General features: G+C 41.9%; 1 protein-coding gene across 1 annotated transcript in view; it reads right to left on the minus strand.

Annotated features, from left to right (window-relative positions):
* The window catches only part of SPSB4 (splA/ryanodine receptor domain and SOCS box containing 4), a 79057-nt gene that overhangs the window by 54633 nt on the left and 11145 nt on the right, over positions 1–13279 (minus strand). Inside the window, exon 2 of the mRNA XM_066193812.1 lies at positions 1418–2274. Coding sequence (XP_066049909.1) covers positions 1418–2111 — 694 coding nt within the window. The 5' untranslated portion in view covers positions 2112–2274. The remainder of the gene's footprint in view (positions 1–1417; positions 2275–13279) is intronic.

A 13279-nucleotide genomic window follows, 5' to 3' on the forward strand; every position in this document is an offset into this window, starting at 1 on the left:
TTCTACTTGGTATGTCAGATACAAGGTTAATGAGTATAGAATTAATTTTTGACAGAAAAAAATTTAGACCACTCCATCCTAATGGAAAAGAATAGGAAGTTCTTTTAGAAATTACTTATTGAAAGGCAGGTGTTGAACACTTGCTCTTACTGCCTTCTTAAAAAACCAAGTTCCATTCGAAGAGCCAAAAATAACATGAAGATGTTGTCCAGTCATCTATTTTTTCTATATATTTATATTTGTAGCTCCTACTACACCTCAGATAATACAGTTTTAAACAAGAACCAAGTTCCACTTGCTATCTTGTCCATTCTTTTATACCCCAGCCTCCAGCAGCTGAGAAGCTGGCAGTGAATAGCACTCCTTGAAGCAGGATCTGGCCCTCACCAGCAAGGGTCCCTGGGCACTGCCATGCAACAGACCCCCTGCTTTTAACATCTCTATTTACATCCTCAAAGGAAACAGAAGTATTATTCAAAGTATATTCTTTGAATTTACCTACCATGAAGGAATAGGTAGACTAGTGATCATCCAACCAGAAATTTTGGCTCCTGTTTTTGTGTGCCAATAGCCTGCTCACTCTGCCTGCAAGTTGGCTCAGTTCAGGGAGTTATGAGCCAGTACATGCTCCTGTCTGTGAACAGCGGCACAGACCTGGCAGAGCCCACACCTTCCTGTGCATGGAGAACTGGGCAGGACCCACTTGTGCAACTCACCTTCTGCTGGGCCACTGCTTGCAGGCCACAGCAGCAACATGCTTCTCCTTGTTATGTAACAATTTCATTAGATATTACCCAGTTAGATCAGGAAAAAGCTCATGCTTATCAAAAAACCTGGATTTCTGGACAATACCCTGAAAGAGTACCTCCTGAAATGAGCTGAGGAACAGAGCTCTCTTTCAGAAAAACTGCTGAAAGCAGTATTTGACCTGAGTTTCCAGATTCTTGGGGATTCACAGCTGCTTCTAAGGGTCCTGAGAAGGCAACTACAGAAAGAGAGTTGTCTGGCCAGCATTCAAGTTATGTTTATGCACACCATGTAAGAGTTTCCACTACTACAGGAAATTTTTACCGGATCCAAAAATCCTATTTGGAAACCACGGATTTAAAACATATCCTCCAGTAAACAAGAGTTTTACTGTTAAATATACCCAGGAAATTTCTCAATATCTTTTTCTCAGCCTGTTCGGTTTCTTTGGACATAGAATTCTTGCCACTCTGCCTGTCAAAATGGAAGGTATTTTGATACAATCCATACAGAGATTACAAGACACAACAGATATATTCATTGTGGGCAGTAAATATGGGGTGCGGTCTCCTCACAGTTGAGCCAGCATACCACCCATAGCAAAAGGAGAAGGAAAAAACCCTACATGAGAAAAACTGAGAGGGTAAAAAAGAAATGCTGTAACACTTACGGTCAAGTCCATTGATGTATCTCATTGTAATTTCACAGTGCCCCCAAACCGCACTGACTATGGGGTAAAGTTTTTTTCCTTTCAGTCCCCTGAAGGCCACTCCAAGATACTGTCCATCGACCATGAAGCTAAGCGTCCCTTCATCCATATCCAAAACCACCAGTAAGGAGTCAGGGAGTACAAAAGACTCGTCTGGTTCCAAAAAGACAGGGTACGTGACCCCAGGCTGGTTTTTACAGTTGTGGTAGAGTTTGTTGCGCCCCAGATCCCAGCCCCAGGACTCACTATTGCTACCAACCAAGGACGTGTATCCCACGGAGTGCAGCGGCGCGTCGGCCGTGGAGACGCCCACCACGGCGTGAGTGCCCCGCTGCCTCGTGGGCCAGTGGATCTGCCACACGTGCAGGCCCCGCGTGTAGCCCACCTTGCCCCGGATGCAATCTGTGCTCTGGGCCACTGGGTGTCTGTGGAAAGTCAGTTTATCGTCCTCCTTTACGAATATATTTAACGAGCGATCTTCGTTATTCCAGGCGTGTTTGTACTGGACCTCCAGCTTGGCAGGGGGCATATCCAACAGCATGTCCAGACGTGCGGGCTTGCAGAAATCCGGGCCTCTCAGCTCTCGTTTCACAGGTCTATAAGGGGGCTCCCTCACATCCACAGACTTTATGCTCCCTGAGATTTTCTGGCCCATTGCTTAGCTGCAGGTTTACAAAGGAGAAAGAAAAGTTGACTTTGGCCCGACGTCACCTCATGAAAGCACCGTTACACTGAGCCAGTGACCTGACAAGCTGACTGGATTTACTCCTCCTGTTTGGAGTTTTTTAGCAGCAATGTTTTCAGAGTAAAAAAGGCTCCTGAAAGAAAGCAGAAAGTTTCCAGTTAGTTTAAGAAAGCCAACAGAAAACCCACAGCATATTTTTGAAGCGCTTCTTCTTATCCCTAGGAGCTATTTTAAACACCAGAGCTAAATTCACTCCTTGTGCAGCGCCCTGCAGCGCTAACCAGGCTGCCAGCAGGATGCGGAGCCCACCAGCGCACGGAGCGCAGACAGTCATTTCCTCCAATTCATGATAGGATGCAGACATTCCCCACCTTCTGCCCTTCCACCTATTCTGTCTGGCCAAGTCCACAGCAGGCCCGGAGCAGGCAGATGCTGCTCCCCAACAACAGTGATAAATTTTATGTGCAGCGGTAGCTTCACTTTCACTTGTGCTTCTGCTTCAGTCTCAGACACACCCTAGGTCAGAATCTTGTATTTCCAGACATGCTTTGTCCTGAGCCCTGGTGACAGAGACTTCAGCCTCTCTGCCCTCATTAAAACAAAAGCAGCCAACAGCAAATGGCAGCAAAATTTAAATGTTTCTTTTAAACTTACCCTGGCATTAAATAAAAGGAGAAAAACATCAAAAATTCATCAAGATTTTGTTGTGTTTTTGTTTTTTTTTTTTTTAATAAAGGAGCTAAGAAAAAAAAAAGGAGGGAATCAGGAAAAGGAGGACAAATGAAGAAGGGCAGTTCCATTTTTATGGCAGACATTTCTAATGGGCAGCTACTACAACTGGGGATGTTCCTGATGCTAATGGACAGCAGGCTAATCCACAGTTCCTGTATTTCAGTATTCAGCTGACCTGGAACACAGTAAGACACAATATGGGGAATACATGATTTTGAGATGTATTATTGCTCTGCTTCCACAGACAAATAGGGCAAAAAAAGCACCAGGAAAGCATCTCTGCAGCCTGGATAAGTTAGATTTGTTCACATTTTAGAGCTCAGGTAGAGTGTAGAGATAAATCAAGAACCTGTAAAAGTACTAAAGGAATAAAAATGAAGACCAAGTTCTATAAACTCAAATAGGTGATTGACATGAGATCTGTTAGAGTATCTGCAGCAGCAGACATACTTCTGTCCTAGCAAAATCAGTGCCAAGTCCAGGAATGCTCAAACATAGCAGAGCAGATCCACTCTGTTTGTTTATTGACAGAGTGATGACATGCTTCAAGAAACAAAAAATCTCCACACTCTCAAGGGGCTGAAGAGCCCAGGTGACAGCGGGTTGTCATAAAATACCAAACAGCAGATGGGCAGAAATATTCTTGCAAAAAACATCCTACAAGATTTCACTTGGTAAGTCAAGCCCATGTTCTTCTTTTTAAAGAACTTCTACTCCAAACACATAGTCCCATTCCAAAGATAATTTCTGGAAGAAGATAAGAAACATGTATGCATAATAAAAGGGAACAAAAAAGTTTAAGAAAAAAGCCCTGTAAAATTTACCATCCAACTGAGTTTGAGAAGTGACTTAAGTCCTCTTATTACTTCCAATGGCAAATAGCATGTAAAGTATTTTCTGCATGTATTAAAAACAGAAAATGAAACCACATCTGTTATATGAAAGTCTTCTTAAGAAAAAAAGAAGTACAAAGGTGATTTTTCAAAACCATGTGACAGTTAAGTTACTACAGGAAAATATTTTCTGGTGGCTGGTTCCCGCAAGGACATATGCACACGTCAGTGTAAAAGAACCAATTCATTGCAACTACTTTTAATATTTGAAAATAAAACAATATACTTAAGTATCCAACCCCCTACATATCACATTTGCAGAAGACTCAAAATTGACAGGAGCTCTCCACGTGAGGACAACTTGAATGATTCCCCCTTATTCCTTTCCAAATCATGTAAGAGGAATCCAAAACTTTAAACAGCAGCAATAAAGTTGATAAAGTTGCTATCAATAAACAGCAACATTTAAGTTGATGCTTCCCATTTTCAGTAGTGCAGAATCACTCATGAGTTGTTTCAAAGCTATGATGCCAATTTGGCCCAGCAAATCAAGTTCAGTACTTTATTCCACACCTGTAATCCCAGGAGAAATTAAATAGTGGCACTAATACACAGGGAAGCAACAGGAGTAAACGTTGGAAGCAAACTTTCATAGGAGGACACATGCTCAGGGATTGCGTAATTCCTTTAAAAAAGTGACTATCTGAGCTTGAAAGGAAATGAAAAGGGAAAAACATCAGACTTTTAAAGGGAACTTCAGTAATTTCTATTTGAGATTTAGCCCTACATGCCTTTGAAATTTTCTACTTTAAAGCACAAGACAATTGCCACATTCCTGTCAGGGTGCTGAGGGGAGACAGCCGGGGAAGTCCTCAGTGCATCCTGCTGTATCACTTCCTGATCACATGAGAAACTAAACTTGGCACAGATGTTTGCCTGGCAAGTCACCAAGAAATTATAAACACTGAATTGACTCACTTGGCAAGCCACAGACATTCTTCCTCATGTGCCCCAAAACTGTAACATAAATAGGCTGCTAATAGATAGATCAGTAATTCAGAGGAGTAAAATGCATCCTTGTGAGTACCTTGATACACTCATAGCCATGCCAACACTCTGGGATGCCCTCAGTAAGTACTTTGATTTGAAACTGTATCTTACAATATTAGGTCTTTCATCACACATGAACATTACCACATAAATTAATTATATAATGGACTATTTTGCCAAATAGCTTTGTATGCACATAGTATGGAACAACAGTGCAAAGATCTTACAGTTAATCAGCTCTGGTTGCTGGAGCTGAGTAATAGCTGACATGAAGACTATGCGAGGAGCAGCCTTGCCTCCCAACCCAGGCAGCAGCACTGTGAGCTCCACAAGGAGCAACTCATCCATGAAGTCCTCCTGGCAGCTCACAGCAGCCCCCTTGGGTGCTTGCAGGAGCAATGTGTCTCCAAGACCAGATCATCTATGGCTCTGCCTGTGTCCTGTCCTTTTACACCAAGCAGATGGCAGAGACCCAGCTGAGGCACAGAACAGCTGGGAAGCACCACTTTGCCCTCCACCCTCTCAGAAGCTGCTGCTGGAGGGACACAGCTCACCAGGGCCCAGCCAGCTCCACCTGCAGTCCTCCCTACTTCCACAGGTCACACAGTTGCAGTGCAGAAGCCTCGGGAAAGTCATACTTGCCCCACTTCTACTATGGGGATCTGCAGGCAGCTTCTCCTCACACCAGCAGCTGTGGGAAAGTCGTGCAAACTCCCATGGAGGGGAGGGGAGTGACAAACAATTCATCTGGAAAAGGTACCCCAGACCAGCTCCTTCCTGTCTGCAGCACCAGGTGAATACACCACACAGCATTACCAAAAGCTGTGGGTAAGGGACAAAAAATTATTCCTGTCAGACTCGTTACTGTTCAGCCCATTGACAGAAATACTTGGTTGTAAAACCTTCTTACTGTCTCCTGAGTTAATAAAAACTTGTCAAAGCATAGTGTCATTCGATTGCTCTTTTTGCAATCTTACACCTCATAGAGAAACTTTGATTTCCTTGCCTAAATCTTCTCACCAGATGCATAAATATTCAGAAATAGAAAGAGTATTAATTTTCACTGTATAGCTTTGCTTTGAAGGTTTTCCCAAAACTTTGCTCTTCCAGTACTTTCAAGCCACTACAGGAGTTAAGAAACAATAAAATATTTCAAACTGGCTTAGTATATGACCACCACATTACACTGGTTTAGTGACTAACACTAAATTTCACCACTTATCCCTGTGTGAGAAGACTGTTAGTTTTTGTAGCCTAAATAATTTCTGTCTCACAGTTTCCCATTCATGCTGAGCTCTGTCAAGCTACAATGATTACAGTAAATGTACTGTACCGGAACAATACAACTCCAAACAGGAAAAGTGTGCCAATGTCACTTAGCAGTGTCTTCAATCAGATTGCTAAAACATTTAGGGAAATTATTCACAATAAAACCACAAATTACAATTACTACAGAAAGGCTTGCTGGGACATCACTTTGCTGTAATTAAATAGGGAGCATTTTTTAAGTTTGGTATCTTGGCATCAGTAGAACATAACTGATAAAAGAAACATGCTTTCAGCAAAGTCAGCTTTCGGCAGTCATAGTTGTATTTCCCTCTGGATCAGAAACTAGACATGCAGGAAGCTTGACAAACGTGCGTAAGAAATGACAACACAAACACAATTCAAAACTACATTAGGAGCACGCTAAGACTCAGGTTAGTCATCCTAAAATAACACTTACCCAGAGAGTGAGAAGCAGAAGGTGAGTCCCAGCTAATGACATTGACCAGTGAAAGCGGCTCTCAGAAAAAGCACGGAAGGAGATACCTCTGTCTAACAACATTGCCAACGTCTACAGAGCAATGCTCACTCTTTCTGCTATTGGCCCTTATTCTTGGTTTCTTCCTGCAGCCAGACCCCGGTGCCACCTCCCCTGCCAACGTGGGCTTTGTCACCAGCCAGCATGGACTCCTGAATGCCAAGAGAGGCAGCAGGAGGCTCTGAACCAAGGCCACTCCTCTGTGGGCACCAAAACTGCTCCTTCCCCAGACGCCTGAACAGAACAGATACAGCATCTGAACACTCTGAATGTAACTCCAGTCCCAAAGTCCCAACAGAAGGAATAGGAAGAAGAAAAACACATGATATGCTGTGCTGGGCAAATCGATGAAAAGGGTTTATATATGTTCAAGGACAAGGACTTTTACCCCCACCCAGACAATGTGAAGGCACAAGGCCCAGTGTCCATCGACTTTGTCCCCGGTGGCCAAACAGTTACATAACCATGACAACACTGTTTTCAGGGTGATAATGAATTAAGCACATTTTTGGCACTTAAAAAGACTGGGTAGCTTGGATTCAACTATAGATCCTGGCATACAACATTGTTCAAAATGGGCAATAAATCAACAATGTTGGCTTCCTTTGTCAAACTGGGAATATGCAATAACAACGCAACCAGACAAAAATGCTTCGCTATTCTAAGCTATCCTGTGCTACAGACAAAAGTTGATGCTGCATGCACACTTAGCAAGTGACATTTAATATGTGGGACGAACAATGCAGCAGTAAGTCATGACTTCTTCGATTCCTGAAAGGAATGCAAATCCTGAAAATCCCAAGAACATTCCTCCCTAAAGAGTAACTTGTTTTGTAATGTTACAAAAATGTAATTGTTTCAAAATTCAGGATAAGCTTGTTATTAAAAAAGACTGTGCATTTAGCTGCTTGGAATTAGAATAATCTGAAATACCATACCATCTGTACCATCTGACTTAAAAGCAGTTTAGTCATATGATGAAGAATGCAGAAACAATCCTGAGTAGTAATGAATACAGCGGAATGTATATTTTTAAATACTTCCATCTACTGTATTTTGGAAGGGAGCTGACTTGAGGTTTTGGGCTGGTTTCATGCCTTCCTCTCTCTGCATATGTTTCTGCAATTCTCTCCTTTCATGCTTAAAGTTAGTTTTAGATGAAGACATTTCTATTCTGAAGAAACATGAACTGAAAACACTTCAAGTCTGTAAACAATTTTTCTGTGTAATCACTTCTCAGAATATAGCAATGCAATTTGAAAAGCAAATATAGTAACACAATGCGAAAAAAATGACTTTTTTTTACTATGCAAGTACGTTTAAAACTAGCAGTATTTCAGTTCTAAAGTTCCTGAAAGGAAACAGCACTTTTCTTTCCAGGGTATATAACAGGAATACCCGTGCGATCCCACAATTACTGTAAGGGTACAGATGTTCAAGCTGCTACATCCTTTCTACCACCCCTTCCTAGTCATTCTTCCCTTTTGTCTTCGGCCACCTGCATTCAAATGGCCTTGAAATGGGTCTGCCTCAGAAAACTAAAGTGAGTAAAATCCAGAGTTTTATTTTGCCAGGTTACGTTCAGGTGAATAAGCCCTCTGATCTAGAATATCAGACAGTTATGTTAATACTTGCTCTGGCAAAATGAAAGAGAGAAAAAATAAAATAAAATCCCAAAGGCAAAACCATCTATTTAGGCAGCAGTCCAAACCATGGAGCAAATTTCCACAGTCACTTCAAGCTGCCCTAAGGGGCACAGCTGAACTGCATGTCTGAATTCAGCAGAGGCATGAGCTTCTGCTTACATCTTCCTCTCTCTTCAAAATCATTCATCTTTCACCCTTCAGCCACTCTTCTGTCACAGTGAATACCTTCCCATTTTTCCCAAACAGCTGATGTGACCATTTTTAACATTCACGCGTCAGGGTTAAATTAAAAGAGCAAATTAACACACGAAAAAGGCTTAACACTAAATTGAAAATTATGTTTTCAGCTCCACTTTGCATTTTACAGGATCATTTGCCATTTTACATTTCTACTCACCATGCTTCACCAAGTAAGTAATACCAGTAAGCGTCACACATGTGAGACTTAAAGCTCAAGGAATAATTAAATTTTGACATTGCAATTTCTCACCAGTCATTACTACTTTTCACCAGCCTAACCCTTTTCTTTTTAGACAATTCATTTTACCTCTACAGCTATGCAGAGGATCAACAGCCCTATAGCTTCAGTTCCAAAATCAGAACATCCATTTGAAGTGACAGCCTCAAAATCTGGCTGAATACATTCCCACTGCCTTTCTTTTACTGCAGTTCCTTTTGCTGTAATGTGTAGTGGAGCCAGTTGGCCTTTAAAATGAAATAAGTTGAAAAGCCATAAATGAGAGAAACACTCCTGGAAAGCATCATTCCTCAGTCTAGCCAGTTGCAAATCCCAGAGAATGTGCCAAAGATGATCCCTGAGCAGACTGACGGAAGGCCTGCAGATGGTAGAAAGTGACAATCAGACAGATGAGATCTCCTCTGGCTTGACAGAACCGTTCACCAGAACTTTACTGCAACTGCAGAAACGGTAATATCACATGGGAGCGAAAATTTGGCCCCTCAGCTCAGGCTTCATTCTTTGATTGTGCCAGTGCTTTCCAAGCTTGGAGAACCTTTGTAAATCATAAGGGAGCCTCGGTCTGTAACTGGTTTTCCAGGGGCAGTACCATGGTAATGATGGGGATCAGAAGGAACACTCACTAGTGGCAGCTCTGTGGGTATCTACAACATCACAAGGCTACTGTAGATTTGCCAGACTCCACAAGAGATGGCTCCACTCTCCCAGTGCCTGTCTGTACATTTTGCAGTGGATGATTCTAGGGCATTGCCTCAGTACCATTTATAAAAAGACATTCAGCTTAAAATTTGCAATGCTTCTGGAATGACGAGGATACTTTTATCATTTTCTTTTGCATCCAAGTCTTACTTTGTTTAATTCCCATTTGGATTGAAGCAGCAGCGTACAAATAATACCTGTGAGATGTGCTCAGCTGAAGCAGCCCATCAGAGGCAATTCCTCACGTGACCTGGATGACTTTAATACTTCCAGCAGTGCTGCAAAAGTCCAGTGACACAAAGACACCGTGCCTCTGGCCAAACACAGCAGACAAGAACTGAACAGACTGATGTAGAAGAGATGCCCGAAAAGGCTTTCTTGGACAAACCACAGGTGGACACAAATGCACACAGGGGTCAGGCCAATTCCCCCCCCCAAGCAGGGCTGCACAGGGAGAGGGGGAGGGCAAGGCTGGAGGGAACCCAGCCATTGTTCTTGCACAAACATGCAGGAGATGAATGCATGAGAACAAGTTTGATGCTGAACAAAAGCGTATTTTGTTTAATAGGAAAATAGACTTACACAATCACACCATCTGTATCCCTCCTAATCCTTCCCCCTCAGCTACTTCAGTCAATAGCCACCCTCAGCCAAATCAGACAGAGCAGCAGCAGGCTCAAGAATAAGTTCCTACAGGACAGGACAGACATCCTGGAAGTGAGCACATGGAACATCAGGCTGGGCTGAGGCCACATCTTGCCAAGAAACCCTGATGAGAACGAGCTCACATCAAAAGCGTGACTGCAGGCAAAGTGTCCTGAAGACTTCATGTCAAGTCAGCCACAAGACACAAAACCAGGAAGCAATGCTTCATCAGTCCCACAGTTCCTTCTTTGAAACCACAGAAATTAAGTAAACACACTTCACATATGTTAAGGAAGCATCATGACAAAACTGGATTGCACAGCTGATTCTGTATTTCCCAGGTGAGGCAATGGATCGAGTTTCTTTGGAGTGCTGACAAAAAGACAAAATGACAAAACAACTTCCTGTTAAACAAATAAATGGTTTTGCAAAACCCCACATTTTGCAAGAAACAGCAATGAATTTCATCTGTTTCTAACACCAGCCACTACTAAAGCCCATCTGTCAGCAGAGAACAATTGCACTGACAAGTGGAGATGATGGAGAAAGTAATATCATAGAAACAAATTGCCTAAGCTCTAAGCAACAAAATTGATTTTCTTCATGCTTATAAAAACTTTCCCATTTTACCAAGTAGTATCTTTTTGTGTGTTTTTTATTCATTTGGGAAATTGGGCACTCGGTAATGCAGGAAAGGCTGGGAAAAGGTATAGGGCTTTAAGGAGTTAAAGATTCACAGACAGTGAATGTCAAAAATGTCAAAAATCTGACTCCTGAAGACACAAAGGACACCTTAATAAGAACCCAGAATGGGTCTCTCACTGGTGAATCACAGAATGGTTTGGTTTGGAAGGGACTTCATGATCATCAGGACTTGGGTTAGGAGCACAAAGCAAAGGGGAGGTATAGGTTGGATATCAGGAAAAGGTTTTTCACCAAGGGGGTGGTGGGCACTAGAACAGGCTCCCCATGGAAGGTTGCAGCACCAAGCCTGTTCAAGAAGTGTTTGGTCAATGCTCTCAGACACATGGGGTGACTCTTGGAGTGCCCTGTGCAGGGCCAGGAGTTTGGCTTAATGATCCTGCTGGGTCCCTTCCAGCTGAGGATGTTCTGTGATTTTAAGGTTTAGTTCCAATTTCCCTGCCATGGTCAGGGACACCTGTCCTTAGACCGGGTTGTTCAACTTGGCCTTGAACACTTCCAGCGACAGGGCATCCACAAAATCTCTGGGCATCCCGCTCTAGCCAACTCCTTATCCACCGAGTGATTCCTTCATCAAATCTGTGTCTCTCCAGTTCAAAAACAAAGATGTCCTGTGGGACAGTGTTAGATGCTTTGCATAAATCCAGGTAGATTTTATCAGCTGCTTTTCCCTGATCCACCAACAATGCCATAATCTCACCACAGAAGGTCACTAGATTTGCCAGGTACAGGTTGCCATCAGTGAAGCCCTGCTAGCTGTGTGGAAGGCAATTTTCTTTCTGGCTCTTTCATTGTCCAAGAGCCAGATTAACAGAAAGGCTGCTTCTGCAAATCAATACTGCTCTATGGAGAAAAACTACACCAGACTTGGCAGTGTTAAAATCAGAGAGGGCCTCCAACTAGGAAAAGCCATGGTGAAAGAAGTTGCTACTTGGAGTAAGCATTTACATCTCTCTATTACTGACCTAACAATTTACATCCTCAAAGAAATTCTTGCTGCAAGTGCCAACAATTCCAGGTATTTTTGACCACAGGAAAGTACTTTAAAAAACCCACACCAGACTTCCTAATAGAGGTATGGATAAAAATAAATCAGCTTTGTGCCTGCCTACAGGACAACCCTCAACACAAACTGATCTGTAAGCTCAAACACAAGGCCTGTATTTCTTAAAATAACTTTACACTCTAGTTCCCCCTACTAAGCAGTCTTCTGCAGGGAATTTTCTTTTAAGCAGCATTTTATCTGTAGCAATTAATTACTAACTATATTTCCTTCTTTAATGCATTGGATGAAAAGGGAGGGAAAAAAAAAAGACTGAAGAAAATTGTACCAGGATGCAAGTTTTGTTAGGAATAAAAACATACTAGCACTTAATCTTTAGGTGTACTGCTGCTGAAATAAAAGAAGTAACATCGTGTTCTGGAAGCCTTGCAAGAGCTATATTAAAAATAAAGAAATAGCATATTCCAATTAATCTCAGCACAACCCCCCATATTTGATATGATTGCAGACAATCTTCCAGACATGATCTAAATCTGCCAGACTCTGATTCTCCAATAACTCAGGCAGGGACCTGTTCTGCCCTGGAGAAAAATGTGTTCAGTCTAAATTTGGACCAACAGTACTTTAGACAAAGAAAAAGCACATCAGTAATTACCAGTTAAGCTTCAGCAACAGGTGGAATATATTGAAAACAAACTGCTCAGAGTTTTTAATTCTGGAAAAACAAAACCCTAGATTGTATTGGGATATACAGATCATCTTGATTTCCAGCATGATAAAGAATAAAAGTAACATTTAGAAATATCTCTAAAAGTAAAGGAGTACATCCACGAAAATAAGTCATCTTCCCACCGAGTTATAAAAACTGTAACACACTCAGTATGGCCTGCATTCCTGAACAAATACTGGGAAAATTGTTCTTTTTTCAATTTCATCAGAGCTATACTTGTTTTTGTTTGTTACATCCTCGAGAGCAACACTAGTAGCATAAACAGAAGTAGATTCATACAAAGATCTTTCCAGAACCATTTGAACTAACCAAGATGTTCACTAGAGCCTAAATGCAAAGTTGTATTTCTCAAACAAGCTATCATTTACTGCTACAAAAGACTTGTAAAACATATACAAACCACACCACTGTTGAATGTAAAACCATGTGGGATACTGCACAAACACTAGAAATAGTTTCAGAGGAGGAAAACAAGCCTTTTGGCCAGCAGGTTAAGGGGAAAAGAAATCTACGGATACTGAAAATCTGAGGGGGTTTAAATTCCGACCACTCTTTGAACAGATAAACTGTTCCCTAAAGTGCTGTGTGGACACAGAAATTGCTAAAAGAATCACTGGATCAAGAGCAGTTGTGCATTTTCATATTTAGCACAAACTCTGTCACATTTCACAGTCAAGAGATCAAAAATAGAGGCAAGTTTGAAGAAAGTAATTTACACAGTACGAAATTTTAATGGAGTTTTAAAACCCAGAAGTCTATTAACACTTCGAACGACCTGAAGAATCTCTCTCATGAACAGAGGTCTTCCTCCACAGC

The sequence above is a fragment of the Chamaea fasciata genome, unplaced genomic scaffold (genome assembly GCF_029207755.1).
Source record: "Chamaea fasciata isolate MVZ Bird 193981 ecotype frontalis unplaced genomic scaffold, bChaFas1.0.hap1 SCAF_11, whole genome shotgun sequence".
In the NCBI taxonomy this organism is placed as follows: Eukaryota; Metazoa; Chordata; class Aves; order Passeriformes; family Sylviidae; genus Chamaea; species Chamaea fasciata.